This window comes from Perognathus longimembris, chromosome 16 (assembly GCF_023159225.1).
Source record: "Perognathus longimembris pacificus isolate PPM17 chromosome 16, ASM2315922v1, whole genome shotgun sequence".
NCBI classification, from domain to species: Eukaryota; Metazoa; Chordata; class Mammalia; order Rodentia; family Heteromyidae; genus Perognathus; species Perognathus longimembris.
This window is the reverse complement of record NC_063176.1, coordinates 36,994,468-37,008,230: the sequence shown is the minus strand read 5'-3', so window position 1 is coordinate 37,008,230 and position 13,763 is coordinate 36,994,468. Positions and strand designations below refer to the sequence as shown.

The window sequence follows — 13,763 nt, the reverse complement described above, 5'->3', positions numbered from 1 at the left end:
ATACACGAATCTTCATCCCTTGCAACAGTGCCTATTTACCCCACCCAACAGAATTTGAGGAACAGTGTCATGCTCACAGGACCAATCAAGTTCCAGTCTACTGATCCTAATACTTGATGGTTTCTAATCTCCATGTGGTCATTGCAGATGATGGTTTGTGTAATATAAAGCCTCTATACGCAAACAAAAAGCTTTAGAACAAAAATGAAAATGGACCAGGTACCAGTGGCTCCTACCTGTAATTCTACTTGCTCAGGAGGCTGATATCTGAGGAACACAGTTCAAAGCCAGCCCAGGTAGGAAAGCCCATGAGACACATCTCCAATTTATCACCAGAAAAGCAGAAGTGGTGCTATGGCTCAAAGTGGTAGAGTTTTAGCCTTGGGGAAAAAAGCTCAGGGACAGCGCCCAGGACCTGAGTTCAAGCCCCACAACCAGGGGGAAAAAAAATCAAAAAGGGGTTTGAGGATTAAAAGTATTAGTGTTCCCAAGGCACATAATATTCAAGACTACAGACCTCAAGATTAAAGAGCAAATTCTGAATTCAGCCAAAGCGAAGAAGGAAACTTTTTTCAATGGGAAGAGGATTCGAATAACATCCGACTTATCCACACAAACTTACCAAGCTCGAAGTGAGTGGAAGAACACCATCCAAGTACTTCAGAATAACAATTTACAACCTCGGATCAAATATCCAGCGAAACTGGAGTTCACATTCGAAGGGAGAACCAGATCTTTCCACACCAAAGAGGAGCTAAAGGAGTATGTGAATAAAAAACCAGCCCTACAGCGAATATTAAGAGGGGAAGCCCACCCAACAGAGATCGTAAAAGACACACAGACAGATTCAGAAAGAAACTTCAATAGCCAAAGTCCAGCAGAAACACAAGCTCACTAAAGACAAGAAGAAAAAAAAAAAAAAAACAACAGGAAAAAACAGCCCAACAAGAAAATGGAAGGAGAAAAAACACCCTTATCCTTGATCTCTTTAAATATAAATGGCTTAAACTCCCCGATCAAGAGGAGCAGACTGGCAGAATGGATCCGCAAGCAAAAAGTTGACATCTGTTGTCTACAAGAGACCCACCTTACAGCAAGGGACAAAAACAGGCTTCGAATGAAAGGATGGAGCAAGATCTACCAAGCAAATGCACCCACCAAAACGGCAGGTGTAGCCATCCTGATCTCAGACAAGCTGGATTTCTCTTTAAAGTCCACTCAAAAAGACAAAGAAGGACACTACATATTGATACAAGGAAAAATCCAGAATCAAGACATCACGGTGATAAATGTATACTCACCGAACAAAAGAGGCCCGACATATGTCAAGCAAATTCTCACAGAATTACAGAGCAAGATAGATGCAAACACAATCATAGTGGGTGACTTTAATACTCCTCTCTCTCCAAGAGACAGATCCAACACCCAGAGGATTAGTAAGGGAGCTGAGGACCTAAATAACACCATTGCCCAAATGGATCTAACAGACCTATATAGAACCTTCCACCCTACAGAGACCCAATACACCTTCTTTTCAGCAGCCCATGGATCATATTCCAAAATAGACCACGTCATAGCCCACACAAAGAACCTCAGCAAATACAAAAGAATTGACATCATCCCATGTATTATATCTGATCACAGTGGATTAAAGGTAACCCTCAACAACAAAGGATACCACAGAGCCTATACACACTCTTGGAGGCTAAACCCCACGCTGCTATCCAACACTTGGGCCACAGATCAAATTAAAGATGAAATCAACGAATTCATAAGCCACAATGACAAAGAAAACACATCACAAAGAAACCTATGGGACACAGCTAAGGCAGTACTGAGGGGCAAGATCATTGCACTCAGTACCCACATTAAAAGAATGGAAGCAGAGCAGGTGAATACCCTCACGATGAAACTAAAACAACTGGAGAAACAAGAAATGACAGAATCTAAAACGACTAGGAGGGGAGAGATTACAAAGATTAAAGAAGAGATAAATCTGATTGAAAATAGAAAGACCATTCAACAAATAAATAAGACTAAAAGCTGGTTCTTTGAGAAAATAAACAAAATTGACAGACCCCTTGCAAGACTCACAAAAAAAAGAAGAGAAGAGACTCATATACGTAAAATCAGGGACTCCACAGGAAAAATTACAACAAATACACACGATATTCAAACAATCATAAGGAGCTATTTCCAAAACCTCTACTCAACAAAAAACAATAATTTTACAGAAATGGATCAATTCTTAGAGAAGTACAAACTGCCCAAACTGAACCAAGAAGAAATAAATCAACTAAATAAACCAATAACTTACGGTGAGATACAGGAGGTAATCAAGAACCTCCCTACTAAGAAAAGCCCAGGCCCAGATGGATTCACCAATGAATTCTACAAAACCTTTAGTGAGGAGCTAATTCCAATACTCCTCAAACTCTTCCGCGAAATAGAAACGGAGGGAAAAATCCCGAACTCATTCTACGAAGCTAATATCATACTCATCCCCAAACCAGGCAAAGATCCAACAAAAAAAGAGAACTACAGACCAATATCACTAATGAACACAGATGCAAAGCTCCTCAATAAAATATTAGCTAACAGGATCCAGAAAGTGATCAAGAATATCATACATCATGACCAAGTAGGCTTCATCCCTCAGTCACAAGGATGGTTCAACATCCGTAAATCAATCAATGTAATTCACCACATAAACAGAACTAAAATCAAGAATCACATTGTTATCTCAGTCGATGCCCAAAAAGCCTTTGACAAAATACAACATCCATACCTATTAAAAGCTTTGGAGAGAACAGGAATAGATGGAACATTCCTCAAAACAATAAAAGCCATATACAACAGACCAACTGCTAATATCATATTAAATGGAGAGAAACTTAAATCATTCCCCCTAAACACAGGAACAAGACAAGGATGCCCACTCTCCCCACTTCTGTTCAACATAGTACTGGAATCCCTAGCCATAGCAATAAGGCAAGAGGAGGACATCAAAGGGATCCACATCGGCAAGGAAGAAATCAAGTTATCCCTATTCGCAGACGACATGATCTTATATCTCAAGGACCCAAAAAACTCAGTACCCAAACTCCTACATCTAATAAACCAATTTGGCAAAGTAGCAGGATACAAAATCAATCCACAAAAGTCAGCAGCTTTTCTGTACACCAGCAATAGACAAACAGAAAAGGAAATTATGGAAACGATTCCATTTACAGTAGCCAAAAAAAGAATAAAGTACCTAGGGATCAACTTAACCAAGGACGTGACGGACCTATTCAATGAAAACTACAAAAATCTAATAAGGGAAATCAAAGAAGACACAAGGAGATGGAAAGACCTCCCATGCTCATGGGTAGGCAGAATCAATATAGTGAAAATGGCCATACTGCCCAAATTGTTATACAAATTCAATGCAATACCTATCAAAATCCCAGCCACATTCTTCACTGAAATAGAGAAACCAATCCATAAGTTCATATGGAACAGCAAAAAACCTAGAATAGCCAAAGCAATTCTAGGCAAAAAACATAGTGCAGGAGGTATCACCATACCAGACTTCAAGCTCTACTACAAGGCCATCATAACAAAAACAGCATGGTATTGGTATAAAAACAGATCGGAAGACCAGTGGATTAGAATTGAAGACCCAGAAATAAAACCGCACTCTTACAGCCAACTGATATTCGACAAAGGAGCTAAAGACATACAATGGAATAAACATAGCCTCTTCAACTACTGGTGCTGGGAGAACTGGGCAGCCATATGCAGAAAACTCAAAGTAGACCCAAGCCTATCACCATGCACCAAGATCAACTCAAAATGGATCAAGAACCTCAACATCAGACCTGAATCCTTGAAACTACTGAAGGACAGAGTAGGAAAGACACTAGAACTTATAGGCACAGGAAGGAACTTCCTGAATAGAGTCCCAGGCGCACAACAAATAGGGGAAAGACTCAACAAATGGGACTACTACAAATTAAAAAGTTTCTGCACAGCTAAGGTCATAGCCACCAAAATAGAAAGACAGCCAACGATATGGGAAAGGATATTTACCAGCACAGCAACAGACAAAGGCCTGATATCTGTCATCTACAGAGAACTCAAAAAACTAAGCCCCTCCAAGCCCAATAAACCTATTAGGAAATGGGCAAAAGAGCTAAAGAGAGACTTCACAAGAGAAGATATAAAAATGGCAAAGAAACACATGAGGAAATGCTCAACATCCCTGCTAGTAAAGGAAATGCAAATAAAAACAACCCTGAGATACCACCTCACCCCAGTTAGAATGGCCTATACTCTGAACTCAGGAAACAACAAATGCTGGAGGGGCTGTGGGGAAAGAGGAACCCTTCTCCATTGTTGGTGGGAGTGCAAATTAGTACAGCCACTTTGGAGAACAGTATGGAGGTTTCTCAAAAAGCTCAATATAGACCTACCCTATGACCCAGCCATACCACTCCTAGGCATCTATCCTAAACAGCAAAACCCAAGATATCAAAAGGACATTTGTACTTCCATGTTTATCGCAGCACAATTCACAATAGCCAAAATTTGGAAACAACCCAGATGCCCCTCCACAGATGAATGGATCCAAAAAATATGGTACTTATACACAATGGAATACTACATAGCGATTAGGAATGGTGAAATATTGTTATTTGCAGGGAAATGGTCAGAACTCGAACAAATAATGTTGAGTGAGACAAGCCTAGAACACAGAAAACAAAGGGGCATGATCTCCCTGATATATGACTGTTAACAAAGGGAGATGGAGAGACAGTAGAGACCAAGTCTGTGAACACTGTATATGTGCTTGATACATTGTATACTGCATATGGGTCTACCTGACCTAGACAAGGGATGGGAAAACAGGTTGTAAGATATCACAAGAAATGTACACAATGCCCTACTATGTAACTGCACCCTCTTTGCACAGCACCTTGTAAAAAAAAAAAATTTATGTTCAATTGATAATAAAAAAAAAATAAAAAAAAAAAAAAAAAAAAAGACAATACATGTTGAGTAATTAGTAGGGCATTAGTCAATTAAATTGGCAAGATCCTAGAAGCTACTCAGGGGTCAGACCTCTAGAGTAGCCTAAAAATAACAGAAAGCCTTATCCATAAAGGGCCCATGTTTTTCAGTCATGGCCACATCACTATAAATGAATTCAGAACCTGCCCCATTCCAGAAGCCTTGGAACAGTGTAAGATTCTAAAACTGAGTGGTGTGGTATGACTTAAAAATATAATCTGAAATGACTTTTATTGACCCAAAGATATGGGGGTATGAAACAGAAATTAAATTGAATAATACAAGAGTTAAACTTCACAACCCACTTCAGCTGTTATTACTATTATTACTACTATTATTATTTCATCAAAAGTTATATCTAAATGTCAGGGATAGAACAGGGACTCAGACATAAAAAAAAAAAAAAGTATTAGTGTTGTTACATTTGTTTTACAAACACTTAAATAAAGGAAAAAGTCAGAGATGGGGGAGAAACAAGAGGGAAGCAAGGCACTGTGCTCTGGGGAGGTTCAGTGGCCATGACACAGGTAAACCTGGTCAGGCAGAGAAGTGCCTTGGGCATTTAACTGACCAAAATACTTATGTTGATTCCTCCTTCAGCCGTTGCTCCTGGGGCACTGGCGAACTCTGTCTCTCTCTCCTGTCTGATCTGTTTGTCTCATCAATACCAGGACTTGAACTCAGGGCCTTGAGCTTCCCTCCACTTGCTTGTTCATAGCTGGAATTCTACCACTTGGTTACCTGGAGATTAGAGCCTCACAGCCTTTTCTCCAAACCTTGATTCTCAGATCTCAGCCTCCTGATTACCTAGGATGACAGCCCATCTTTTGGATTTTAATTATTTTTTCATGTTTTATTTTATGCAGTGGTATATATTTCTCTTTTGCACATTTCAGGCTTTTTTTTTTTTTTGCCAGTCCTGGGGCTTGAACTCAGGGCCTGAGCACTGTTCCTGCCTTCTTTTTGCTCAAGGCTAGCATTCTGCCAACTTGAACCACAGCACCACTTCTGGCCTTTTCTATATATGTGGTGCTGAGGAATCGAACCTAGGGCTTCATGTATACAATGCAAGCACTCTGGACACTAGGCCATATTCCCAGCCCCCATTTCAGGCTTCTTTCACCAGTCAGGAAGCTCCTTACTGGTAAGTTCCTGTGCCATATGTTTCTGCCTCTCTGGGCAGGGCAAAACAAACATTGATATTGAGTAAGTGCCTCATAAATGCCTGTTAAATAGACTAGAAAGTGATCGCTGAGCTCTGTTAAAAGACAGCGCAAGGGGCTGGGAGTGTGACTTAGTGGTAGAGTGCTTGCCTAGCATGCATGAAGCCCTGGGTTCGATTCCTCAGCACCACATAAACAGAAAAGGCCGGAAGTGGTGCTGTGGCTCAAGTGATAGAATGCTAGCAAGGACAGTGCTCAAGCCCTGAGTTCAAGTCCTAGGACTGACTGACAAAAAAAGACGGCACAACTGGACAGGTCAACTCGAGGAGGAGCGTGATAGTAACGCCCATCTCTTGTTGGGTTATCTATGTGCTCCATTCTATATGCCACATATCATATAGATGCAGTAGCTCCAACTTGGACTACAGCACTCCAAAAGATGTTAGCACTTCCAATCTCTTTCTACAGCTGAGCACGATAAGAGATTTCTGGAAGGTTAGGCAACTTGCCTCAGGTCACACAATAAATTCCTGAACTTCAAGCCTGGTGTGCCAATCCCAATGCTCTCACACTCTTTCCATTGTTTTTTTTGTTTTCAGTAGTGCCATCCTTTTGTGGTGTGTGTGTGTGTGTGTGTGTGTGTGTGTGTGTGTGTGTGTGTGTGTGTGTGTGTGTATGTTGGTACTGGGGCTTAAACTTAAGGTGTGGGCTCTGTCCCTGGGCTTTTTATTTTTTATTGTTATTATAAAGATGATGAACAGAGGGGCTCCAGTAGTTATGTAAGTCAGGTAAAGAGTACATTTCTTTTTGGGAAAAGTCATCCCTTCCCTCCCTCTCTCCCAGTTTTTCCCTCCCATCCCACCCACACGTTGTATAGTTCATTTTCAACAGTGTCCAGTAAGCACCACTGCTGTATTTGTTCATGCTTTGTCTTTCCATTTCTGTGTCTCTCCCCTACACTCCAAAAGTCACCTAAATGAACAAACAAGACAAAACAAAAACAGCAACAAAGAAAAAAACCTCTTGGGGGCTGGGAATGTGGCTTAGTGGTAGAGTGCTTGCCTAGCATGCATGAAGCCCTGGGTTTGATTTCTCAGCACCACATAAACAGAAAAAGCTGGAAGTGACCTGTGGCTCAAGTGGTAGAGTGCTAGCCTTGAGGGGACAGTGCAGAGGCTCTGAGTTCAAGCCCTAGAACGGGCACCAAAAACAATAATAATTTTTCCCCTTTAGGCTCATTCAAGAGTTTGGCATAACTACAACAGAAATTTCCGACCCCATCAGAAGGGTTGGTTATCGATCACATTGGGGTCTCACTGGATTGAGCCAAACAGATGGGAGAATCGGATGGATGTACACAAGTGCCAGCAATCCATGGCTTCAGTGCTTGGCTGGTTTGCCAGCCCCATCCATGGCAATGGTGACTACCCAGAGCACATGAAGAACAAGTGGCTGTCCATCCTACCTCTGTTCTCAGATGTAGAGAAAAAGGAGGTGAAGGGCACTGCTGACTTTTTTGCCTTTTCCTTTGGACCCAATAATTTCAAGCCTCTAAATACCGTGGACAAAATGGGGCAAAATGTGTCACTCAATTTGAGACAAGTGCTGAATTGGATTAAGTTGGAATATAGCAACCCTCGGATCTTGATTGCTGAGAACGGCTGGTTCACAGACAGCTACATAAAGACGGACGACACCACAGCCATCTACATGATGAAGAATTTCCTCAACCAAGTTCTCCAAGGTTGGTTGCACATTTTCTCAATTAAAAAAATAATTAAACAGGGCTCCAGTGCCTTATGCCTGCAATCTTAGCTACCCAGGAGCTGAGATCTAAGGATCATGGTTTAAAGCCAGCACAGGCAGCAAAGTCTGTGAGACTCTCATCTCTAGTTCACCAGCAAAAAGCCAGAAGTAGAGCTATGGCTCAAGTGATAGAGGACCACGTTTACACAGAACAACAACAAAAAAAACCTATGGGGGCTGGGGATATGGCCTAGTGGCAAGAGTGCCTGCCTCATATACATGAGGCCCTGGGTTCGATTCCCCAGCACCACATATACAGAAAATGGCCAGAAGTGGCGCTGTGGCTCAAGTGGCAGAGTGCTAGCCTTGAGCAAAAGGAAGCCAGGGACAGTGCTCAGGCCCTGAGTCCAAGCCCCAGGACTGGCCAAAAAAACAAATAAACAAACAAAAACCTATGGGACACAGTCTAGGTCCTGAGTCCAAGCCCCAGTACTGGCACACACATACAAAAAGGTTGATTCCTGTAGGATATTTAAAGTCACTTTTAAATATGTTATTGTTGTTGTTGGATTATTGTCCTACCGAATGTTGACAGAATATTTAATGTTACTCTCATATCCTTTTTATTTTTATTTTTTAAATTTATTTGGGGCTGGGAATGTGGCTCAGTGGTAGAGTACTTGCCTAGCATGCATGAAGTTCTGAGTTCAGTTCCTAGGCACCACATAAACAGAAAAAGCCAAAAGTAGCACTGTGGCTCAAGTGGTAGAGCACTATCCTTAAGCAAAAGGAGGTCAGGGACAGCACCCAGGCCCTGAGTTCAAACCTCAGGACCAGACAAATCTGATTCAATCCTTAACATGCAAAAAGATTCTGTTGTATTCTTTATGTAGGGTACATCCCTAAAAAAGCAATTTCAAGTTTCCTAAAGACTGTACTTTATTCTTTTTTTATTTAATTTATTTATTAATTGAACACAAATTTTTGTGACAAGGTGTTGTGCAAAAAGGGTACAGTTACATAGTAGGGCAGTGTGTACATTTCTTGTGATATCTTACGCCCTGTTTTTCTTTCCCTTCTCTACGTCAGGTAGACCTATATACAATATACAATGTATTAAGAACATATACAGTAGCCTCGTGGACAAGCCCAAGAAAATTCGCCTAGGGCTTTAAATGTAATGTCGATATTAGACAATATGTCGACAGTAGTCTTATATGAACGTACATACATAGCTTTTGCGCTGTTGTATTCCACTGAGAGGTCGATTTTTGACTTTTATATGTTGAGTAGTTGTTTGGTTTTAGTTACATACTGTTGGGTCGCTGCCCCAATCCTGTGGGAAATACCATTTGACAAGCAGTTTTTGGTTTCACAGACCTGGTCTCTACTGTCTCTCCGTCTCCCTTTCTTAACAGTCATATATCAGGGAGATAATGCCCCTTTGTTTTCTGTGTTCTAGGTGTGTCTCGCTCAACATTATTTGTTCAAGTTCTGACCATTTCCCTGCGAATAACAATATTTCACCATTCCTAATCGCTATGTAGTATTCCATTGTGTATAGGTACCATATTTTTTGGATCCATTCATCTGTGGAGGGGCATCTGGGTTGTTTCCATATTTTGGCTATTGTGAATTGTGCCACGATAAACATGGAAGTACAAATGCTAAAGACAGTACTTTATTCTGAGATGCTCCTTTTACTCTGTAACAAGACTGAATGGAAAAAGACAACAGGCAAAGCTGAGTGGTTTGCAAGGCTCTTGGGGATTTCTTCTGAGACATCTCCCATTCCTCTCCTATTTCTCAAGCAGTGCCATCTACAGGTGGCTGGTGGAAAGGCAAGGTAGGGGTGATGGCCTGACCCTGCAGAGGTGGGCTCCACCTCAATATAAAACAATTCTCTGCAGGTCTTTCTAACACTCTGCAGCTTTCTTTAGAAGCCCCAAGTCCCAGATTCTGCAGGACAGAGTCCTCAGCCAAGTCTCTGCCTCAGTTCTGCTGCCAGCAGGAACAGAGCCAAGCCCAGCCAGGCATCATATGCATATGGCAATCTAGAGCAGAAGTCATTGCCACAGGCATTGGGTCAAGTGCCATGCACTTCGGTAGAAGGGGTGTCCATTCAGCCCTCCTCAAAACCCTATAGCAGCAATGGGCTAAGAACCAAGGCCTATTCAAATGTAATTGTCTTAGAATATTTGACATGATTTTCTACCTTTTAGGACAAGATTGTGAATGGTAAGTCCCTCAAGTGTGAAAGCAAGGCATTTTCACGAGAGAACATGAATAATGATTTGGGGCTAATTTGGATATTTGTTTTACAACTTACTATTGATTTTCTGGTTCCTAAGGGTTATGGAGTCAGAGTTACCAAGCTAGAAAGGTCCTTAGAAATCATCATTTCCAATCTTTTCTGTTTACAAATGAGGAAACTGAGGCCAAGAATCCTGTCCAGTTACTGCCTTCCAGGAACACAGATGGGCCCTGTTCTTCAGTGCTGCTGGGGCACTTTCTTGCTTCCTTTGACTCCTAGGACATATGCATGCACGCATGCACGCATGCACAAACACACTTGTATTAACTCTAAGAGCTGATTGTTTTGTCCTGTTATCAGGATTTAAACTCAGGGCCTGGCACTGTCGCTTAGCTTTTTTGCTCAAGGCTGGTGCTCTACCTACCACTAGAGCCATAACTCTACTTCCAGCTTTTTGGTGGTTAATTGGAGATAAGAGTCTCATGAGGGCTGGGAATGTGGATTAGTGGCAGAGTGCTTGCCTAGCCTATAAAAGCCCTGAGTTTGAGTCCTCATTACACACATAAAAAAAAACCCAGGAAGTGGTACTGTGGCTCAAGTGGTAGAATGCTAGCCTTGAGCAAAAGGAAGCCAGAGACAGTGGTCAGGCCCTGAGTTCAAGCCCCAGGACTGGCAAAAAAAAAAAGTCTCATGCACTTAGCTGCCTAGGCTGGCTTTACTATGAGCCTCAGATCTCAGCCTCCTGAATAGCTAGGATTATGGACTACTTGAGCTACAGGAACCTGGTTTAGGGGCTGATTTTTTTTAAATTTATTTTTCAGTCTCTGAAGAATAGGGTTGTTTTTGTTTGTTTGTTTTGTTTTGTTTTGTTTTTTGACTGTCCTGGTGCTTGAACTCAAGGCCTGACCACTGTCCCTGGCTTCCTTTTGCTCAGGATAGCACTCTACCACTTGAGCCACAGTGCCACTTCTGGCTTTTTCTGTTTATATGGTACTGAGGAATCGAAACCCTGGGCTTCATGCACGTTAGGCGAGCATTCTACCACTAAGCCACATTCCCGGCCCATGAAGAATAGATTTATAGAGTGAATAGTTTTGGGTTTTTTTTTTAATATAAATGGGAACAAGCCAAACTTGAAATGAATGTTAGTCACTAACAGACATCTGTATTAGTCCCAAATTCGAAATGACTATATCTAACAAAGACTTGCACATAAACCTGAATTTGCTCCTTGAACTGTCATTCAGTTGGAAGGGGTAATACAAAGGAATTACCAGTCTGGATGAAAATAAATGCCACTTTTTTAGTATAAAAATTTCTCTTTTTTTTTCTCTTTTTGTGTGTTGGTAGTGGGGGTTAAATTTGGAGTGTTGTACCCTTGCTCCACTTTCTTGCTCATGGATGGTGCTTACCATTTGAGCCATGCCACCAGTCTGGCATTGTGCTGGTGAGTCGGAGATGCAATCCCTTTTTTTTTTGGCCAGTCTTAGGGTTTGGACTCAGGGCCTGAGCACTGTCCCTGGCTTCCTTTTGCTCAAGGCTAGCACTCTGCCACTTGAGCCACAGCGCCACTTCTGGCCATTTTCTATATATGTGGTGCTGGGGAATTGAACCCAGGGCCTCATGTATATGAGGCAAGCACTCTTGCCACTAGGCCATATCCCAAGCCCCGGAGATGCAATCCCTTGAACATTTCTTCCCAAGCTGGCTTTGGTCTGCAACCCCTCAGGTTTCAGCCTCCTGAGTAGCTAGGATTACAGGCATGAACCACTAGCCCCTGACTTACAGTTTTTTTGTTGTTCCCTGTCATGGGGCTTGAACTCATGGTGTGGGTGCTGTCTTTGAACTCTTTTGCTCAAAGCTAGTGCTCTACCACTTAGAGCCACAGCCGCATTTCCAGTTTTCTCATGGTTAATTGGAGATAAGAGTCTCACAGGGCTTTTTCTGCCTGGGCTGGCTTTGAACGGTGATCCTCAGATCTCAGCCTCCTGAGTAGCTAGGAGTACAGGTGTGAGCCACCGGCACCCAGCTCACACAATCATTTTTTATTTGATTTAATGGGGAAAGGATGATTAGTTTTACAACATTCTGTGCCATGTCGTGCTGCTGGTGAAACTGTGAACACGCATGAGATTGCTTAGCCTTCCAAACATGTCTGCTCTCTTTGCTCTGTGCAGCGATACGGTTTGATGAAGTACGGGTGTTTGGCTATACTGCCTGGGCTCTCCTGGATGGCTTTGAGTGGCAGGATGCCTACACCACCCGCCGTGGATTATTTTATGTGGATTTTAATAGTAAAGAGAAAGGAAGAAAACCAAAATCCTCAGCACATTACTACAAGAAGATTATACAAGAAAACGGTTTTACTTTAAACGAGTCCACGCCAAATATGCATGGTCAGTTTCCCTGCGACTTCTCCTGGGGGGTCACTGAATCTGTTCTTAAGGTAAGTGGCTACTTCAAATTCACCATAAACTTGTGGGAGAAATTTCACAATATGAATTCATTTACTCAATGATAGCTGAAACGTGGCATCAGCAATATCAAAAACGATGCTTAGCTGGGTAGTGGTGGCTCATATCTGTAATCCTAGCTACTCAGGAGGCCAAGATTGGGATCATGGTTCAAAGCCATCCCAGGCAAGAAAAGTTCTTGAGACTTTTATCTCCAGGTAACCACCAGAAAACTAGAAGTAGAGCTGTGGCTTAAAGTGATAGAGGCCTAGCGTTGAGCAGAAAGAGCTCAAGGACAATGTCTACTCCAGTGTCGAAGCACTGAGTTCAAGCCCCATGGCCAACCAACTAACCAATAAATTCCAATGCTTACTTAGAAATTATGAAGGGGAGCTGAGGAAGAGAAAGAGAGGACTAGGGAAATCAATGCTTTCTGACATTTTGCCATAAACCAGAACTCACAGTTGATGATGAAAATGAAGAGATAAAGAGGCTGTCTGCCAGAAAGGTTCTGAGGGAACTTAACAACCATTTCTGAGTGAGACATTTGTTTAGAATATGAGAATTATAGGGAAAAAAATTTACAGATTTTTGGCCAAAAGCAAATTGTGAGCAGCCCTCCATTATTTAAGTGGTGTGTGGATCTGCATAATTTATCTTTACTCCTAAGGTCTCTCTATCCCAGTGGAATTTCTCCACACATTTCACTCCTCAACTCTTCCCAATGTGTGTTCAAAACAGCCTCCATCAAGTTTTCCAGATATGGTGGTTCAAATCTGTAATTTCAGCAAGGAAGGAGGCAGAAGAAGGAAAATTGTAGTCCAAAGATGACTCCAGGAAAAATCTCAAGATTTTTATTTGAAAAATAACTAAGGGGGGAAAAGAAAGGACTACAGGTGTGGCTCAGGTAATAGAGCACTTGCCTACTTCAAGTGTGAGGCCCAGAGTTCAAACCTCACTACTACAAAAGTAACAATAATAATTAGGCTTTTCTCTACTCCCAAACCGATAATTCTCTATCATGTCCTACGTTTTCTTCTCCTTTTCTTCCCCCTTTTTGGCAGTATTAGGGTTTTTGAACTCAGAACTTTG

General features: G+C 41.9%; 1 protein-coding gene across 1 annotated transcript in view; it reads left to right on the top strand.

Annotated features, from left to right (window-relative positions):
- Klb (klotho beta) overlaps positions 1 to 13,763 on the top strand; it is a 30,568-nt gene that overhangs the window by 12,061 nt on the left and 4,744 nt on the right. Inside the window, 2 exon segments of the mRNA XM_048364622.1 lie at positions 7,452 to 7,962; positions 12,396 to 12,664. Of these exon segments, the coding sequence (XP_048220579.1) occupies positions 7,452 to 7,962; positions 12,396 to 12,664 (780 nt within the window).